We start from the raw sequence: 19,207 nt of genomic DNA, 5'->3' as shown, positions 1-19,207 counted from the left end.
GGCGCGCGCGAAGTTACAAAATTCGAGAGTGCGCTTCAGCGCGATGAACAAAGTCATGTTTGCAGGGTTCATACACCTTGTGGAATTCAAACACTTGTATGTCACTTTCAAGGTCCATTTCAATATTTCCCAGCACGAGCAAAGACACTTTGTCAGACGTTCAAAAGACGTCCACTGAAAAGGCAGAATGAAAGTTTTAGCGACGTCTTTTTTAAACGTCTATTACTGCCGTTCAGTTGCAGTTTTTGCACGTCCTGACATCCAATAAAGGTCCTAGTCAGACGTTCAGATAGAAAACTCGTCATAGACGTTCATGTTAAGTTAAAAGGTTAAGGTCCTAGTCACACTGTCAGATTTTGAACCAGTTTTGAACGTCCACCAGACATGCAAAAATGGGTCTGGACTGACCGGCGTGATACAGACTTGATTTTAACGTCTTTCTGACGTCGCATGTTTGTTGGGATAAGTTAAATATTTATACATATACTCAAAATTATTCGCTTTTTTTAAAATGGTTGTTTATTTTCAAAACGCCCAATCGTAACGTCTTCACGTTCTCTCGTTTCATCCTGGAATTACAAGATGCTCGTATTTGTTAACACAAAAGAACTGTTCAGTCAGACAGATATTTGTTGTGAAATGAAGTTACAATTTCAAGCATTTTCAAACACAAAGCAACATTCATTTGTTTGTTTATAAAAAAAAATAAAAAGGCTTTAAAACGGAAATTAGCACCGTATCTGACTTTGGTATCGAAAATGGTATCGAATTTCAATATTTTTTAAAGTATCGTATCGAAGTTGTAATTCTTAGTATTGTGACAAGCCTATACTGTACACATCATTTAAGAACACATCACACAATAGTGCACATACGTAACACATCCAGTAGGACGGTGGTGGAGTTGTGGTGTCCTAGCTGGTTGTGAGCGGTGCAGTAGTAGAGTCCACTGTGCTGGGAGCTGATGGTGGTGATGCTGTAATTCTGGCCTGTTTCCAGCAGTGTGTCTGCAGCTGCTCTCTGCTTAAACCAGGAGTAGGTGAGAACAGGAGGGTTTGCATCACTGCTGCAGGTCAGAGTCACTGAATCTCCCTCCACTCTCTCTCCAGAGGGAACCATCACTGCTCTGGTGTTTCTAGGGGGATCTGAACACAAACACATTAACATCTTAACATTAAAACTACACTCTCATTACAAACTCTAAATATTTAACACACATCTTTAATGTGTAACTGGAGCCCCAGCTGTAACGTCAAGGAGAAGACAGAATGCCGAGACCACAAGACTTCTCTGAACGTCTTTATTGATGAGTGTTTATTGAAGACAGCACAATCATAACATGTAACACTCAAACGTCGACACACACACACACGAGCATGGACGATAACAACTGACCAAAACTAACATCAAGACACAGGATTATATACACAAATCACAATTAAGGACAAGTGTAACACATAACTAACAACACAAGGTACAGGTGACATGAATAAGAGGCAATGACACACATACACACAGCTAGGGTTAGGGTTAGGGTTCTATTTATTGTGTGCATTTAAATTCTCCTGATGCACTATGTTAGAGGGATCCACTCTGCACCATTGTCTTTTCCCCATACAGGTTGTTTGATTAGCACCATGATATTTACAACATCCATTTGGACAGTTTAAAATTATTTAGCATTTTATTTGAAACAAAGTGTAATCAGAAATACTTTTTTATAATGGACATGTGCCACTAAATGGTGCCAAATCCAGTTAGATACTCCAGGTTCACCAGTGTATTTACCCCCAGTACCATCAGTGTGGAATCTGAACCTGTATGTGTGAGCGTCACTCTCTCTCAGGTGAGTGATGGTCATACTACAGTCATTCTGGGAGCTCTGTCTGTACTTCACCCTCCCCTGATACTCCTCTTCCTCTCTCACATCCACAGGCCCAACCATGGACGTAATTTTGATTTCAAAAGTGGGGGGGACATGGATTCGTCGCTATATAAATATTTGGTTTTAACCGTAAAAACAGGAGGGGACATTTGAAAAAGTGGGGGGGACATGTCCCCCCCCCCAAATTACGTCCGTGGGCCCAACACCAACCTGCTGCTCTTTAATGAACCAGAATGACTTTGTCACTGTGTGTCCTCCAGGGTATTTATAAGAGCAGGAGAGATCAACAGATGAACGTTTCAGAACACACACACATGTTCAGGAGTGCAAGTCACACCCCAAAACTATAAAAAATAATGATTGTATCTTAAACAGGTTGTATTAATATAGCTAATATTGAATAATACTGACGTTCGGGATTAAGATTGACATTTAGTTCAAATCAACTTACACACTGTAGGAGAGCGGTGTTCGCTGCCAAACATCCTACAGGAGAAATTGCCCTGATTATCCAAAATGGTGGAATTGAGTACAATGGAGGCACCAAGTCTATAGTCCCAAAACACTCCGTTCCAGTACCAGACGGACCAAAGGATCTCAGTAGTGAAGCTGCAGGTGGAGCTACAGGTCAGTTTCACCTCTCTCTGTCCTACAGTCTCAGGATCCACCTTCATCTGCAGATCTACACACACATCATGGACACAAGAAAAATTTCTGTGTGAGAAAGAAGATGGTGGGTGTGTTTGTGTAAAAGTGAGGAAGTGTGGAGGAGGGAAAGACTTCAATTTTGTAAATATCTATAAATCACCTGTGGTTACACAGATCTGCACTGCAAAAAAACTGTGCCAAAAAATAAGAAAAATATAAACAAAACAAGAAAAAGAATGGTTGAATCAAGCAAAATTATCTGCCAGCATAGTGAGAAAATTTAGCTTGATAAGAATTCTTGAAACAAGAAAAAAAAATCTTGCACTAAAAATTATCTGGTACTCTCAAAAAACACTAAAAATGAGCAAAACGTACCTGTTACGTGTACTGTGGTTTTTGGGGAGGTTGTTCTTTTTTTTTTGTCTGATTAATTTTCAACAGGTGGATTGCCTCATCAGGAGTGGAGTCTGTCGGCCAATCAGAGACCGCGATTTGGATGAGGGGGCGGTTCTTCGGCTTCATAATCTGCCTGCTGTGTTTGCTGGAAGTCGCTGGGAGGCGACACGAGCTTTACTGCCTTTATGGTTGTGTATGTATGTATGTATGTGTGTGTGTGTGTGTGTGTGTGTGTGTGTGTGTGTGTGTGTGTGTGTGTGTGTGTGTGTGTGTGTGTGTGTGTGTGTGTGTGTGTGTGTGTGTGTGTGTGTGTGTGTGTGTGTGTGTGTGTGTGTGTGGTTGCTGTGTTTGCTGTGTTTGCTGGAAGTCGCTGGGAGGCGACATGAGCTTTACTGCCTTTATGGTTGTGTATTTATGTATGTATGTATGTATGTATGTATGTATGTATGTATGTATGTATGTGTGTGGTTGCTGTGTTTGCTGGAAGTCGCTGAGAGGCGACACGAGCTTTTCTGCCTTTACGGTTGTTGTGGTAATCTTTATCATAATGTTATGAACTGAGTTGTATAGCAAACACCACCATGGATTGAGGGCATAGCAGCATGTGCGCACTCATATATGCACTCACGCAGTCCTGCATTTGTTAGAAACACCAGTATAGAGGCGGGCACTGTTTGTGTATTTTTGTTTGAGATTAGTTAGAGCAGTAGGTATGTTTTCTTTTCTGTAAGGGGTAAGTTTTGCTTTGTTATCGTAGTGTAGTGTGTTTTTGTTTGTTTCTTTTCTTTGGTGCCGTCTACTGTTCCTTTCCTTGGTTGGTTGATTTATGGTTAATCGTGTGTGGTTGTATGTACGTGTCTGTTCAGTGTGTTCAGTGTTTGCTGCGTAAAGGCTCTTTTTCTTATTACCACTCGGCAGTAAAGAGTTCTTTTAACGCATCCAACTGGTTTCTGCGTTCTTCTTTTATTACATCTCGTCCACAACTGGCATGCTACTGCCCCACACCCCAAACCTAGACCCATGACATTGTGGGGTCGTAACAGTACCTAATCAAAGTGTCACGCTACAGCCCCGAACCCCTCCCTTCGGGCGTGTGTTAATGTTGTCCATGTCTGTATATGTACGTCCGTGGGTGTGGCTGGGTGTGTGTGTGTTCACCTGTCTTGTTAGACTAATGTGTTTCATGTGGTGCTTGTTAGGCTACATGTATATAGTGTGTGTTTGTGGGTCATTCCAGGATTTTGGTACATTTCAGGGGTGGTCACTTCTGAAAATTTGATCTTCAATCTGATCATTTTAAATCATATATTTATTAGCTACTGGTTATAAACTGGTCAAAAAGTTTGATTCGTCAAGCTCAGATATGGAGGGCTCTCAAGTTTTGGATTCATGTCAGAGTGTGAGAGTTGTTGACGGGGGGGGGGGGGGGTGGCGAACGTTAATTGTTGAGCGGGGGGGGGGGGGGGGTGGCGAACGTGAGTTGTTGAGCGGTTGAGCGATTTCCGTGTGAAATCGGAAGTGTGGCGTGTGAGCGTGTGAAGACGGTCAAATGCGTGTGTCACACGCTCAATGCGTGAGACTTGAGAGCCCTGTTGGTATGCAGTAACAGGGTTGCGACTAACAGGGTTGCAAATTTAGGCTAAGTTGTGGTCTACCTCAGGAACAGATGCTCACTGTAAAATTTAGCTATGTATACAAGATCAAGGACAAATATGGTTATATAAGTATATAAAGTAAATTTTGACTCTACTCAATATTAGTCTTACAATATGAGGAACAGTGTTGCATTCACTAAGTGACACACAACTTGGACAAACATAATTGGAAAAAAACCTTGAACTGCGGGTCGACATTCGTTGTGTGTTAAACTGTGTCAGCACACCGTGAGCATGTACTGTTTAGTGTGTGCTACTGGTGTTTTGATGCGCCGTGAGTATTTACTGTTCAGTGTGTTTGAACGCTGTTTCAAGACGCCGTGAGTGTGTCCAGCGTCAAGCTTAATAAACGTCGCCTTTGAACGCACCTCGTCTCTGCATCCTCGACTCCCTCGCACCCGTTACACAAAGATTATAAAAAATATTCATAAATGCCAAAAAAAGCATATTAATCTTGTTTTAAGCAAGATATTTATGACGTGAGATTAAACTGATCTTGAAATTATCCAGCAAAACTTATATTGAGCTATATTTTACTACTATTAGAAAGTTTTGTGTATCATAATAAGCTTGTAATGCTCAAAAGTAGCAATTTTCCCCTCAAAAGTAGCTTTGTGTTTTTCACTATTCATGGCATCCCCCTTATTAAACTCATTAAAGTATATTAAACTCATTTTAAGTTCTACAATAGTGACATTGTCTTAGATTTTAAACCACTACCAACTTGAAATAAGATTAGAAAGGGATTATTTAAGCATTTTAGGATAAAATATGTCCTGAAGTTAGCTGGAAATACTTATATTGTGCATTTGTATCATAATAGACAATTCACCTCAGTTCAAGTGCATTTAACTTATCGTAAGCTCTACAATACTGTTGTCACCGTCCCACCTCCCTCCAGTCAGTCATGTCTTCTGTTTTTGTTCTGTGTTTGTGTCTTTTATTTTGATATTCCTAGTTGTGTCTGACTTCACTCCCCTGCCTTGTTCTCCGCCCCTCGTTATTCTGGTGTGTCTCGTTGAGTTCCTTGTTTGGTCAGTGTATTTAAGTCTTGTGTTTAGTGTCTTGTATGGTCTGTTATTGTAAGTACCTCTTGCTTGTATGTGTAGTGGAGACAGCTAAAAGTCATTTCACTATGACACCCAAAGTGGGATTCTTGGCCTGCTGAATGTGAGAGACTGCACCACCCAAATCTCTTTGATTGTATGTAAAGATAAACACTGATTCTTTACCCAGCAACAGGCCCCATAGGATCCACATACACAATGGTGTTTGTCTTTAAATACTTACCATTCTGACCTTATCTGATCTCCTAAGCTTAGCAGAGATGCCAGCTAAGAGTCCTGGTCAAAATCAACCTTCTGGAGGACACTGGGATCACAGTCAGGATGGACCTACCCTCATAAAACTCGAAATTCCAACCTTATCTGATTGCCCACAGTTTAAACCCTTTTGACAACTGTGAGGAGTGACAATGTTTTAATCAGTGCAATTCTGGTTGTAATTGATGGGATTGATACCTGGTGTGGACTGTTAGGAGGGGAGGAGTCTGGACATTGTCCCTATAAATGGGGACAGAAGATAAATGGAGGAGAGCGCGCTTTTTAAAGGACATGGAGCAGTTTCGTCCGGGGTTGTTTTAACTGGAAAAACCGCGACAAGAGTGATTACTAACACACGTCGGTTTGACTGTGGAACGGCAGACAGCGGGCATCAGGTTACGCCATAGTGACATCGCCTGAGCGAGGAGTCCGTGGGTGATGCCGCTGGTTGAGACTGCCGGAGTGAGTTCTACCTGCGCTGTGTACCGCTTCACTGGGAGTAGGCGTTGCTTGCTCCCGGGCAAAGCGTGAGTATAGTTGCTGCGAATTAAAGCCGCGATTAGAGATTTACTGCTTCCACAGCTCTTGTGGGCTGTGGTTTTTGCGATCGAGTACTGCTCCAGTTCTCCTGTGTTTCAGCGCGACGTGGCCAAAACGGTGACGCAGGACCAATTGGATTGGTGGTGGACTCCTTGTCGACTCCTCCCCTGGACTTTTATCATTTTATTATTTTTCCCGTATAGTGTTGTGTGGACCGTCCCCTCCGGTGGTTGCCGGTAGACTCTGTGTGTGATTTGTGGTGGATTATATTTCAGTGGCAACGTGTTTGTGTACTTTTTGGTTATTTTAGTTTGCTGTGTGGGTTTTACTTTGGTGGGTTTTATTTTTGGTAGGTTGTCTGGCGGCATCTTCTGTGAGGGCAGATCCAATTGTGTTTTATTCTATATTGTAATAAATTTGTGAAATATATCCTTTAGTGTTTTGATTGCTCACCACCTGATCTGGAACCTGTGGATGAAATACAACTATTTTATTAAGAGTTCCTAGGGCTCTCTTCCTCCTAGGTGGCGTAGTCGGGGTTAAAGTAGTCCGTCCAGTTGGGACGGGTTACATTTTCTGGCGTAGTCGGCAGGATCAGGTATTGTAAGCAATCTTAGTAGGTTTATTTTTTTTTATTTAATACATTTTCTTTTAAAATGATGATGCCTATATTTGCAGGTGCACCTTGGCATCCAAAATTCAATGGGGGAAAAGGGGAACTTAATTATTCAGAATGGAAAGAGCAGATCCAAGGGGTATTGGCTGTTACACAATATACGGAGGCTCAACAAGTTAGTTTAATTATTGGCGCATTAACTGGCGATGCTAAACGGGAAGTAAATGTTTTAGAACCAGGGGAGCGGGATAGAACTGGCAAAATTTTGCAGTTTTTAGATGGGCTATATGGGGATCAGATGAGCCTTGCAGTTTTGCGTTCCAGATTTTTTGGTTGTATGCAGAAAGATGGTGAACCACTGAGAGCTTTTATTTTACGTTTAAGGGAGTTGTTTGTTAGACTACGGGGACGTGATGAGGCTGAGGCCCCCTCTGACTCTCAATTACGTGATCAATTATTATTGGGTCACCATAATGGAAGCCTAGTCCGTCTAGTTTGGACGGGTTACACAACACACATTGGAAGTCCTGTGTTAAAATCCAACTACAAAAAAATTTCCTAATATGATATCAAAGTTTCTAGTGTGAAAATTCAATATTTGTTAATTCTGGGATTGAATGTGTTGTTAGGAAGATTTGTGTATACAGTAAAAGCAGGTGGTCAGAGACCCAGTCCCAAATATAGTAATACTGTAACGCGGTGGGTATGGTGACGTAACCACCACGTGAATAAACTGAGAGGCGGACCCAAGTGCCGGCTCGAACTGGCACATTAAGCTGTGATGCAAGTAGTGAGTGAGAGAGTAAAGCACACACACGCACAGTGGCAAAAAAAACCCGACGCGGAAAACTCAACGCGCAAAATGAAACTAAACCGTGAACACTCGGGAGAAAACAGAAACAAAAACGACGCAGAAAATTCAACGCATAAAAAGCAAAACTTACCCGTAGCAAAAGGCAACTGAAAAGATGCGGAAAAAACTTGTCGCGTAAAAATAAAAGCAAGAACGCCAGGGGAATTATCTGGCTACAGGCAAAAACGCAGCAACAAAACAAAACCTTCCCAAAATAAATGAATAACAGATAGGAAGAGAAACAGATGGAGGAAAATTTGAGATAGGCCAGGTAGCGGCGCAAGAGATAATAACTCGAAAAAATGATAGGATTTGCAAGAGAAACGTAAAGAGAGAGATAGGTGGCGAGACACCTTACAACACAGCACAACGGCAGAGAAAGCAGAAAAGGGCTGAATTGTATGGGCATGACCAAAACAAATCAGCAAGGCTTCCTTAAGAAGCCATGGCAACAGGTGAAATGGATCATTGCTGATTGCGTTGATTCAGTCTAGGACTGACTCGGGTGCCTCTTGTGGAGGTAGAAGGCGTGGCATCCGAGCCAGCCATGACAAATACTGAAACCTTGAAGAATGCCCTTTTTAAGGCACCACAGAGTTTAAAGGGAAACATTTTAGATTTGGGAAATCTCATTAAAGGTATTCCAGAGTGGACTGTCATGAAGGACTGTCACAGTCCCTATGTTTGTCCCTATGTGCTGATGATATATAATGTGTTTATGGATGAGTGTGTGTTGTGTGTTATTACCTGTGACAGTGAGAGTAACTCCAGGTGAAGCAGATATCCACTCATCCCCCTGTGTTCTAAATCTGAAGTTATAAACTCCAGAGTCACTTCCTGTCACATTCTTTATTGTCAGTGTACAGTTATTCTTCAATGTGCTTACAGACACTCGTCCTGAATATTGTGGGTTTGTACTCAGGTCTTGTGGTTTTCCATCAGATCTCTGGACTTGATACCACTGTCTCTCTGTGATACTAGAATCATATATTGAACAGGGGATGTTTACAATAGATCCAGTAACGGCACAGAGACTCTGAGAGGAGAGATTTACAATGTTCTGAGCTCCTGGAACACACACACACACACACACACACACACACACACACGGGATTGTACACACATTTGCTAAACTCTCTGGTCTAACAGACAGAGTGACATTTCTATTGGTCTATTCTGAACCAAACATGGAGAGAGATCACCACAAAGGAACAGAACACAGTTTAATACGTTTCACGTACTCAACATAGAACTTAATACAATTTAGAATAGACAAACACAGCAACTATAAATTTTTTTTAAAGTGCAGGAAGTAGATCTGTTGTGGTGAGCGAGAAGAAGCAGGATGCTGAGACGAGAGACGACTATATTACTGTAACGTATTGACCAGACAGAGAGGGATCCAACTGCGGAAGTATACCGCTTTTATTCAAATGAGTCACGTTTACAGAAAACGGCACAAGTATCACTAGCGCTAGATGTAGTAACAATAGCATTTTCTTGGGATGGTCAGGAAGGTCCAGGGTCATAGCGAGAGGGCAGAATCCGGGAGGTACAGGAGGGCTAGACAGGAGGCGAGGTCTGAGGAGAAAGCAAGGGTCAGGGCACAGGAGATCGAACAGGCAATGGAAACGCTTGGTATGCTGCATGGAAACGGCAATACTTTGCGACGAGGAAGCGGTGGGAAGGTGTATATATGTGACTAATAAGGGGCGTGGTGATTAGTGGCAGGTGAGACAGGGAGGAACGTATAAGACGGCATTCCTTACAATTACATATTTATTAAGCACACTACAGTTAATCATATAAACAGTGTAGTGGGGATAAAGCCAAGAAATAACTGACAAAGACTTGAACAACTTAAATACATCAACATAAACAAGACATGAACAACATGCACCTTTAAATACATCAACATAAACAAGACATGAACTACATGCTGTCATGCCTGGCTCCTCCTGTAACGTGGAGTAAACACACACCGTAAGAACACAGAGGGAGAGGTGGACCCAAGTGGCGACTAGAACAGATAGAGTCAGTGGCGATAATACAAGTCTGCGTGAACGTAACAAGCACACACACAACGACAATAATACCAAACACAAAAGACGTGGAAAACTCAACGCTCAAAATAAAAGTCGACTGCAAAACCACAGGAGAAAAAATAACAAAAAACAAAGTGGAATACGCTACGCGTGATAAGTCAAAACTCAACCGTAGAGAGACGGGAGGAAAATAAAAGCAATTGAAATTACACGGAAAATACTCAACAACATACTGCTGATTGCAAGACCCATCCGAGCCAGCCCTGACACCTCTTCTATCCTCACAGTTTAGTCTCAGTGTTTTTACCTTGCCCCCCCTCATTAACCTAACCCCGCCCCTCATTAGCATTCCCAGATATTTTGTTGGCTTTACTTTGTGCCCCAGGCTACACACACACACACTTAAAAAGACAAGAAACAGGCGAAATAAACTACCACACATGAACAAAGAGAGACGAACACACACTAACATGCTCAAAGGGAGGAGTCAGGGACTGTACCCTGACAAGATCAGAAATGGGTTGAATTTTTAAATCTGTGATTATTCAGCTTGCTGTAATTGTACGATAACCAACTAGACATCTGACATCACTGGGAGTTTTACTGCCTCTGGTGTGAAGGCATGATAAGATGACCACAAAGGAATGCGACATGGTGTTATGCAGTTCTAATATTCAATATGAACCTTTAGAATTGAATTGAATAGACACAGTAATATAACAATCTCCAGTTGAAATATGCAGGAAGTTGGAAATTTGCTGCTGCAGGACATTATTGGAGAACACAACTTCTTTGCTGTTATTCAAATTTAAGAATTTTCTCTAGTACATTTTTATATATTCAAGTAACTTATATTTCTCAAGTATCTTCATATATTTTGGCTATGACCAACTCTTATCAAGTGTTTCCAGGCTATGAATTAATGATTAAAATCTTAACTAAACCTGTTAGGTTCCCACAAATGAATATCAAAACAGAAACATGCATGTACATAAATTTGTAGAAAATAAAGAAAACATTAAAAGTTTACCTGCCAGTAACATGAGGATTGCTGCCATCATAATATTTTCTGATGTTTGTAAAGACATGGTGAGATCACTGTTCACACAGAACTGATACACGGAGCTCCAGTAAGTCGTGACTTTAGACTAAATGTTTCTGCTAAATGATCAAAGAAGAATCCTTAAATGAAGGCCTGTGCTGCTTTGCTCTGTTACTGAGTATAACGGCCGTGACCTCAGTCCTGCTGCCTCTCACCCATCCTAAATTTGGACGTTGTGATCTTGGTCACTGTCATACAGCAAAGACACGGAAGGTGTGTTGAAAATTTAACACAGCATTCTGTCATAACCTCTCCCCCTTTACATTACAGCCTCTTCCTGGTACTCTCCTCAAGAACACAAAACACATTCAAGGATGATAAATATTTGTCTTCCTGTTTTTTGTACTTATTTGTGTGTTTTGTTTAAAGACAAGTTAAAGATGTTCTGCCCTGACTTGGTATGGGGTTTGGCCTCTCCTGGGTCCTGCATCATCTGTTACACCAGATGACATATCACTCTTGTCAGCATCCCAGAGATCAGACTAGAGTTTGATCAGACTGCCTGATAATGGCGCTCTGGGTATTTTGCTACAGTAGATGGACCCTAAATTATATATTTTGTCTTCATGATTGTTCAGAGCCCTTAATCACATATTTTAACCCAGAGTTTCACACAGCAGAAATTGTGAGTATATGTAGGTTCAGTGTCATGAAACAGGATGTCATTGGGCCTATTAATAAGAAAAGAACTTATCTTACACTCAGTACAATCAGTAGAGTCTGAATAAGTCAAGTGTGGCGCTAGACATTTATACCACTTTAGTCTTAAACACATGCCCAGATCCTACCACATATACTGCACATATACTGTGGCATGCACTCACTTAACATAGGGCCACACAATCCTACAATAACATGATATTTACAGCTGGTTTATTAAAAATACTTTTCAGTAAAAGTCAACAACACAAACTCCAATAACTCCAATAAACTCCAAATGATAGTCCATTGAAGGTAATTTAAAAACCAGGACATTTACTCACTTAAAAAAGAAAAAACCTGGGTTGCCCGGGATAGGACGTGAAATACGGACGTTTGGTCACCCTACTGTAGGGAGGGTCTGTATGCTAGCAGTGCACTGTAGGGAGGGTCTGTACGTTAGCAATGCTATGTAGGCAGGGTCTGTATGCTAGCAGTGCTCTCTAGGGAGGGTCTGTATGTTAGCAATGCTCTGTAGGCAGGGTCTGTATGCTAACAGTGCACTGTAGGGAGGATCTGTATGCTAGCAGTGTGCTGTAGGGTCTTTAGTAGGGCCTTCACATCTTTCACATGGTGCTGTGCTTTGTTAGAGATTTGGGAGAATCATGAGTCACAAGTCAGATGTATAAAGTCATTATCTTTAAAAGTTCAGTAAAGAATGTTTGTGATAGATCATTGGCCATGGTTGTACTCCTACAACTGCCATGGTTGTAGGAGTATCTATAGTGACTTTAGGCCATCAGTTGTTAAACACACAGCACAAGTCATTCGATTTAGACTAACAGGTATCACAGTGATTGTTGAGCTGCTGCCCTGCTGTTAATGAAACTAAGTCACTAATACATGAGGGGGAAGAACTGTATCTTCAGGTCAGATGTCTTCAAACAGGATCTTAGCGGGCATATAGATGAGAGGGGAGCTTATGTAGTTTAAATATAGACTCATGACATTTGTACCACTTTAGTGTTAACAATGTCAGCTGCAGACCAAACGCAGAGCTGCTGTAGTTACCATGTAAGGGAAGATAAATGGATTTAATTTTATTTCATAAACACTATGGTGAATAAAAATGTTTGGAACAACTCTAGTTTAACCAGATTTGATGATGAAAGAGAAAGTCCACAGTGTATCACTTCAATAATGTTTTTTATAGAAAGGGCTGAGGAATCAGACGGCTGTGGCCCTGGGAGTGGTAACCACGGAGGTGATAACAGGGCTGGACCATGGTAATAGGTAACAGGGTGGTAACAGGGCTGGACCATGGAAACAGGTAACAGGGACCATGGCCAGAGTAGGAGGCAGGGTGACAGACACCCGAATGGTGAGTGGGACAGGGACAGGACACTGATGGGTAGAGGAAGAGATACAAAAGGAGCAATAGGGACAGCCAATGTGACTGTGATGAGGACAGCGTTCACAACTGATACAGTGATGAAGACGGGGGAGCTACCCATGAGACCAGGATGGGTAAAGGGACCAGGGCCCATTGTCAGGATGGGAAAATAGCTGGCTGGGCAGTCTGGGTGCACCAGTGGCAACATGCGGGGTGGTGCACCTGCAGACACAGAAGTCCCTCTCCTCAACATTTCATGGGGATCTCCCTCCTTCAGGCCAACTTTACCCACTGTTTTTGGGTGAAGCTCTCCACAATACAGCAGGCAAGCAGGCAGGGCATCCACCCATGAAGCTCCACTTTCATCCACCCATAAACCCTCACTTTCATCCACCCATGAAACCCTATTATCATCCACCCATGAAACCCCACTTTGATGCAGTTTTTTCAAGTGATGTTTTACATTTTGTTTCTGTTTACATTCTTGAGGCCTGTATGGACACAGAATGAATGAATGAAGGTGCACATATATGTATTTCCCAGTACTCAGAGTACTCAGATACTTGCAATCAACACACAGCTTTTATCCAGTAAGCACACCTGTGAGAAGTGACAGCCCATTGTGAACAGCATTCTCTCCACCAGAAACCACAGCCCCCTGGAGAACTGCTCTGGGAGCACGAAGGGGAGAGAGGCCACAACTAACATTTCGTTTCCCTTAAAGGAGGCGCTGTGATGTAATCCATTTCAAGAAGTGTAATTGGCCATGGGAGCCATCGCATTTGCCGTGGTTATAGTTGCTCACCTACATTTCAGGCCCTAAACTCTGGAACACTATACCTGCTGTTACGTGCACATATCACACGTTGTGTTTTGCTCTTCCTGTCAACTGACATACATAGGTGGACTCGTTGCTGCCAATCGTCATCTGGACATGCACAATCAACATCGATGTGTTCCACCAATTGGGTTTCGAAATGGCTTCACCAGCACACCAATGGGTTGCTTTAGGAGGCAGGCATTCTTGGATAAAGGATGGATACATGGACGGACAAGAGAGAGAGAGAAACACACCTGACCGACATTCAGCAGAGATTTATCAGCGTAAAGTAGACGGGGGGATGTAGTGTGCATATAGGAAGCTAATAGTCTGTGTATATTATTCATTACATATGGTGTGTGTTGGTGATTGTGTCAGGTCTTTGCTAAGTGTTTTTAACATGTTCACTGTTCGTGTGGGAGGCTACGGTGGGATAGGTTAGTTTCTTTGGTTTGTAGTTATTTCTGTTGTATAGGTGTGTTAGGAAAGGGGGTGGGCATCACCTTTGTATGTGTAGCCTATGGGAAAGGTACCACACAAGACACATATTAATAGGGGTTCTTTTATTTATTTTGCTTGTTGTTTAGTGCGAGATAGAACAACATTTTTTCTCTCTCCCCTTTTGTGACCCTTGTTAAGGTGAGTTGTAAGCTCGACTACGCCACCTGGGGAGTTTCACCCCAGGAAATATAACCCAAAAGCACACAGGTTCATTTAAAGAAAAGGGCAGAGATGTGAAATTTGGTTCAGTGTACAACTTTTTACTTAAAGGTAAAATTGGAAATAACATTAAAATGCACAGCTTTATTAATAACTTGGATTTAAGAAAATCACAATTTAGAATAAAGTAAAAATTGTTAAAATACCAACACAGGGGTACTGGCAGTGCTAGGTCTCATTGTAGTATTATCATACATATACTTAAAACTGGCTTCAGACCTTCAATGATTATCCTGGTAACGACTGTACCACACACACATACACACAGCTTTCAAAAACCTCAAAAGGTGATGACTCCAACCACAGCAGACCAAAGTGTAAAGGTGAAAGATTATCCCCGAAGGGTAACCAGCCATCCAGGAAACACCCGTGCACAGAAGTATTCTGACGAACAGATAAAAGACATGAATGATTAATACACTATTATAACTTTAAAACTCACTGCAGCCAGTATCCCTAATGTTAATTTAAAAAAAGAGAGATCAAGTTCACATAGAACAAAGAAAAGAAATCCAATACCGCTCGGGGGTTAATTCAAAAGAAACAAAAATCAAGATAACTAAACTAAATAAACGGAAGAATCACAAAAAGTTTAATTATAATCAAATAAACAAAATAACTGAAACATTATAATAACGCTGATTTAACCCCCCACAAAAACAACCAAGGCAAAACAGCAGAAGACTAGGGGAGGCTCTGCTCAGCGCCACCTAGGCCCTTCCCGTGGCGACACTCCAGAACTCCTTCAAGCTTGATTTACCATTACATAGGACCCCTTGCTCCAATTGCAATGCTTCCAGTGTCTGAGATAATAAAACCAGGATTCCCGTGCCTTACGACGCGGTTTTCTAAACACACCCGTTTTCAAGCACGCCAAGGGATATACCTTTCAGCCAGTAGCACTCACATCAATGTAAACGGCCACTTTATACGCGACGTTCCACGTTTAGGCTGCAGCTAACGGCTAGCAGCGTGGTGCGACAACAGAGGGAGGACGCCTGCTTTCCGGCAGAATCCCCTTAGCACACCGTCTCAGCAGCAAGTCCCGCAGTAACACGGCCCAAATAATAAGGGAAGCACGAGCTTAGCCCAAAGCGTGCTCACTGTGTATATATACTGGTGCTAAATGACCAAACAACCCGCGCAACACAGAGGGGAGGGGGGAAGCCACTCCCTAACTACGGTGGCTGCCCAAGCCCAGAAACCACTAGGCAGCCCTGTGACAGCTCTGCCTGTTACATTCTGCCCCCACCTTTTGTGTTGGCGTCCCGTCGACAAAACACAGCCGAAAACTTAACACAAGGGACTAATCCCAAGGTCTAAAATAGGCTACTGCCAGGTACCAAGGGTGTAGTGTTAGGAGCTACCTGCGCCATGGACATAGGCAACCGATGAGGGTTCCTATGCTGCCCTGCTGTTACTCGAGCTGTTTGTCGCCTCGTGTCTAGCCCCAAATCACCAACTTCTACCTCCGATACAACAGGGGCCTCGAAACTAGTTTCGGCACTAGAGGAGGGAATGACTTCAACTGGGTTGTCCCCTGATGGAACAATAGGAAGGGAACCCTGAGACTGGGCTTGAGGAGCACCTACAACAAGCCACTGACCTGACTCTTCCTCCTGTTCTGCATCCCTCACCAGGCTTGGGATTTCTACTGGAGGAGAAGCTACAGAAGGGTTTGGAGGAGCTAGCTTTAACATTACTCTGTGTACCTGCCGGGTCTGTCCCAAATCTCGCAACGGGGCCACAGAATACACCACACCCCCAGGTTCAGGTGCCCTTACCACCCTGTAAACGACTGGACTCCAAGCACCCTGAATTTTCGTGCGTCCACGAACTGAATGATCCCGTAGATAAACCAGCTGGCCTACCTGCAACTGGTCAGCTAATAAGCCATGATCGTGACGTTCCTTACGGCGTTGTGCTGCAGCCAACAACCTCTCCCTTGCCCCTTTAAAAGCAACCTGGAGACGTCTCTGGTGTTCCTGAACCCAATCACCCACAGTTCTACCTTCAGTTTCCTGAACCCTACCCAACAGGAAATCCACTGGGAGGTGAGGCTCTTGCCCGAACAAAAGAAAATGTGGCGATTCCCCCGTAGACTGATGGATAGAGGAGTTGTAATTAAAGACTAGCTGCGGCAGATAATCTGGCCAACGGCTCTTCTGTTCCTGGGATAGTGTGCGCAGCAGATTATGCATGGTGCGATTAAATCGCTCACACTGGCCATTCCCTTGCGGGTGGTATGGGGTAGTTCGCGTCTTCTGTATCCCATACAGATCACAAAGCTGCCGAACCAGGGAACTCTCAAAGCTCGAACCACAGTCTGAGTGTAACCGTGCAGGAACACCAAACCGATAAAACCAGTGCTGAACCAACACCCTGGCCACTGTAGGAGCTCTTTGATCTCGAGTAGGGATCACCTGAGTAAACTTGGAGAACACATCGGTTATAACTAAAACCTGTTCAGTCCCATCCCTAGCAGGCTCCAAAAAAGTGAAATCAATGGCTACTACCTCATTTGGTCTTGAGGCCAAAAGGTGTCCCATTGGAGCACGCAACTGCTTATGTGGGGGTTTAGCAAGGGTGCACCGTTCACATTGCTGGCACCACCGCTTGATATCATTTGCCATTCCAGGCCAATAACATCGCTCCCTTATTAATAATGTGGTCCGCTCTACACCTTGATGGCCGTGATGGTCATGCAGTTGTAGCAACACTTCCTCCTGCAGACATTCCGGAAGCAAAAATTGTAAGACCTCCTCCCCACCATCCGGCTTCAGGATTTTGCGATACAGCAGGCCATTACACAGCACAATTCTATCCCACTGACGCAGGAACCCCTGAGTCCGGGCTGACAAGTCTTCCCTCTCATCCCGACTAGGTGGTCTGCCCCCCTGCCAAAAAGAATTAAAAGAATGAATGCTTGGGTCGGCTTCCTGTAAACACTTCAACTCCCCCGGCTCACGGGACGGAAAAGCAGCCATAGAAAGCTGGGCTACCGCTTGCATAGAGGTTTCTTTACTAGCTTGCTGCCGAAGGGCCAAAGGCAAGGTCACACCTGTCGATCCTGAACCCTGCAACTGCTCTGGAACGGAAATTCTCTGCCGAGATAAAGAATCAGCATTTTTATTTACACGACCTGGTCTGTAACGGATGGTATAATGGAACGCCGACAGTTGGGCAACCCAACGCTGTTCTGTAGCACCCAACTTGGCTGTGTCCAAATGACTCAACGGGTTATTGTCTGTCCAGACAATACACTCCTGGCCCCAAAGGTACTCACGAAATTTATCCGTCATAGCCCACTTCAACCCCAAAAACTCCAACTTCATTGAGCTGTACAACTTCTCATTAGGGTTTAGACTACGACTCGCATAAGCAACGGGGCGTACTCGACCATCCTGCTCCTGGGACAATACAGCTCCCAAGCCCTGGTGACTGGCATCGACCTCCAAAATAAATGGGAGAGAGAAGTTAGCAAAAGCAAGTGTAGGTGCATCCACAAGCTTACGTTTCAGTGTCTGAAAACTGGTCTCACACTGTTCTACCCAGAGATCTAACAACCTAGGCCCATGACCTTTCCTAATCTTGGTCCCTCCCCCTTCAGCTACTAGGCGATGCAATGGGGCAGCCATCTTTGAAAAGCCCTGAATGAAACGCCGATAATAACTGGCGAAGCCAAGAAATGAACGTAGCTCAGAAACTGAAGTGGGACGGGGCCAGTTGGCCACAGCAGATACCTTCTCAGGATCGGTAGACACCCCTTTATCAGAGACCAGATGGCCCAGGTACCGAACTTGACGTCGAAAGAAACAGCATTTTTCCAACTTGGCCTTCAGGCCTGCTTGACCTAGTCGATTCAAAACCAACTCCAAACGGCTCAGGTGCTGATCCAGGTCTGAAGAAAATACAATGATGTCGTCAAGATATAACAACAATGATTGACAGTTTTGGTCCCCAAACATCCTTTCCATCAGTCTCTGGAAGGTACTAGGGGCATTACACAGCCCGAAAGGCATACGGTTGAACTGGAATAGGCCAAAGGGAGTACAGAAAGCTGTCTTTGGACGGTCAGCCTCAGTAACTGGGATCTGGTTGTAGCCACTAGCCAAATCCATGGTTGAAAACCACTGGGCCCCTGATAGTGCATCCAAAGTCTCTTCAATCCTAGGCAGAGGGAATGCATCCTTCCTAGTTTTGTTGTTAAGTTGCCTATAATCAACGCACATGCGGAGGCTACCATCTTTTTTCTTAACCAGGACAATAGGTGAAGCATAAGGGCTACAACTCTCCTGAATAACCTGGCTCTCAAGCAGCTGGTGAATATGAGCCTTGACAGAGTCATAATCGGATGGAGGGATACGCCTGTACCTCTGTCTTATTGGTACATCATCCAACAAAGGAATGTCATGTGAAATTAACCCAGTACAACCGATATCACCTTCGAAGGAGGAAAACACTGCCGCATGCTTACAAAGAAGAGACCGTACCTTCTCCTGGTCTACTTGAGACAGCACAGACAGATCTAAAGCCTCAATCTGCTCCAATATTGGACTGGACTGAACAGTAT

At 43.4% G+C, this 19,207-nt stretch overlaps 1 protein-coding gene across 1 annotated transcript in view; it reads right to left on the bottom strand.

Annotated features, from left to right (window-relative positions):
- Window positions 1-19,207, bottom strand: part of LOC143524113 (B-cell receptor CD22-like) — a 210,241-nt gene that overhangs the window by 155,281 nt on the left and 35,753 nt on the right. Inside the window, exon 5 of the mRNA XM_077018258.1 lies at window positions 876-1,145. Within this exon, the coding sequence (XP_076874373.1) occupies window positions 876-1,145 (270 nt within the window). The remainder of the gene's footprint in view (window positions 1-875; window positions 1,146-19,207) is intronic.

The sequence above is a fragment of the Brachyhypopomus gauderio genome, chromosome 1, assembly GCF_052324685.1.
Source record: "Brachyhypopomus gauderio isolate BG-103 chromosome 1, BGAUD_0.2, whole genome shotgun sequence".
NCBI lineage: Eukaryota > Metazoa > Chordata > Actinopteri > Gymnotiformes > Hypopomidae > Brachyhypopomus > Brachyhypopomus gauderio.
This window is presented reverse-complemented; position numbering and strand designations above follow the sequence as displayed.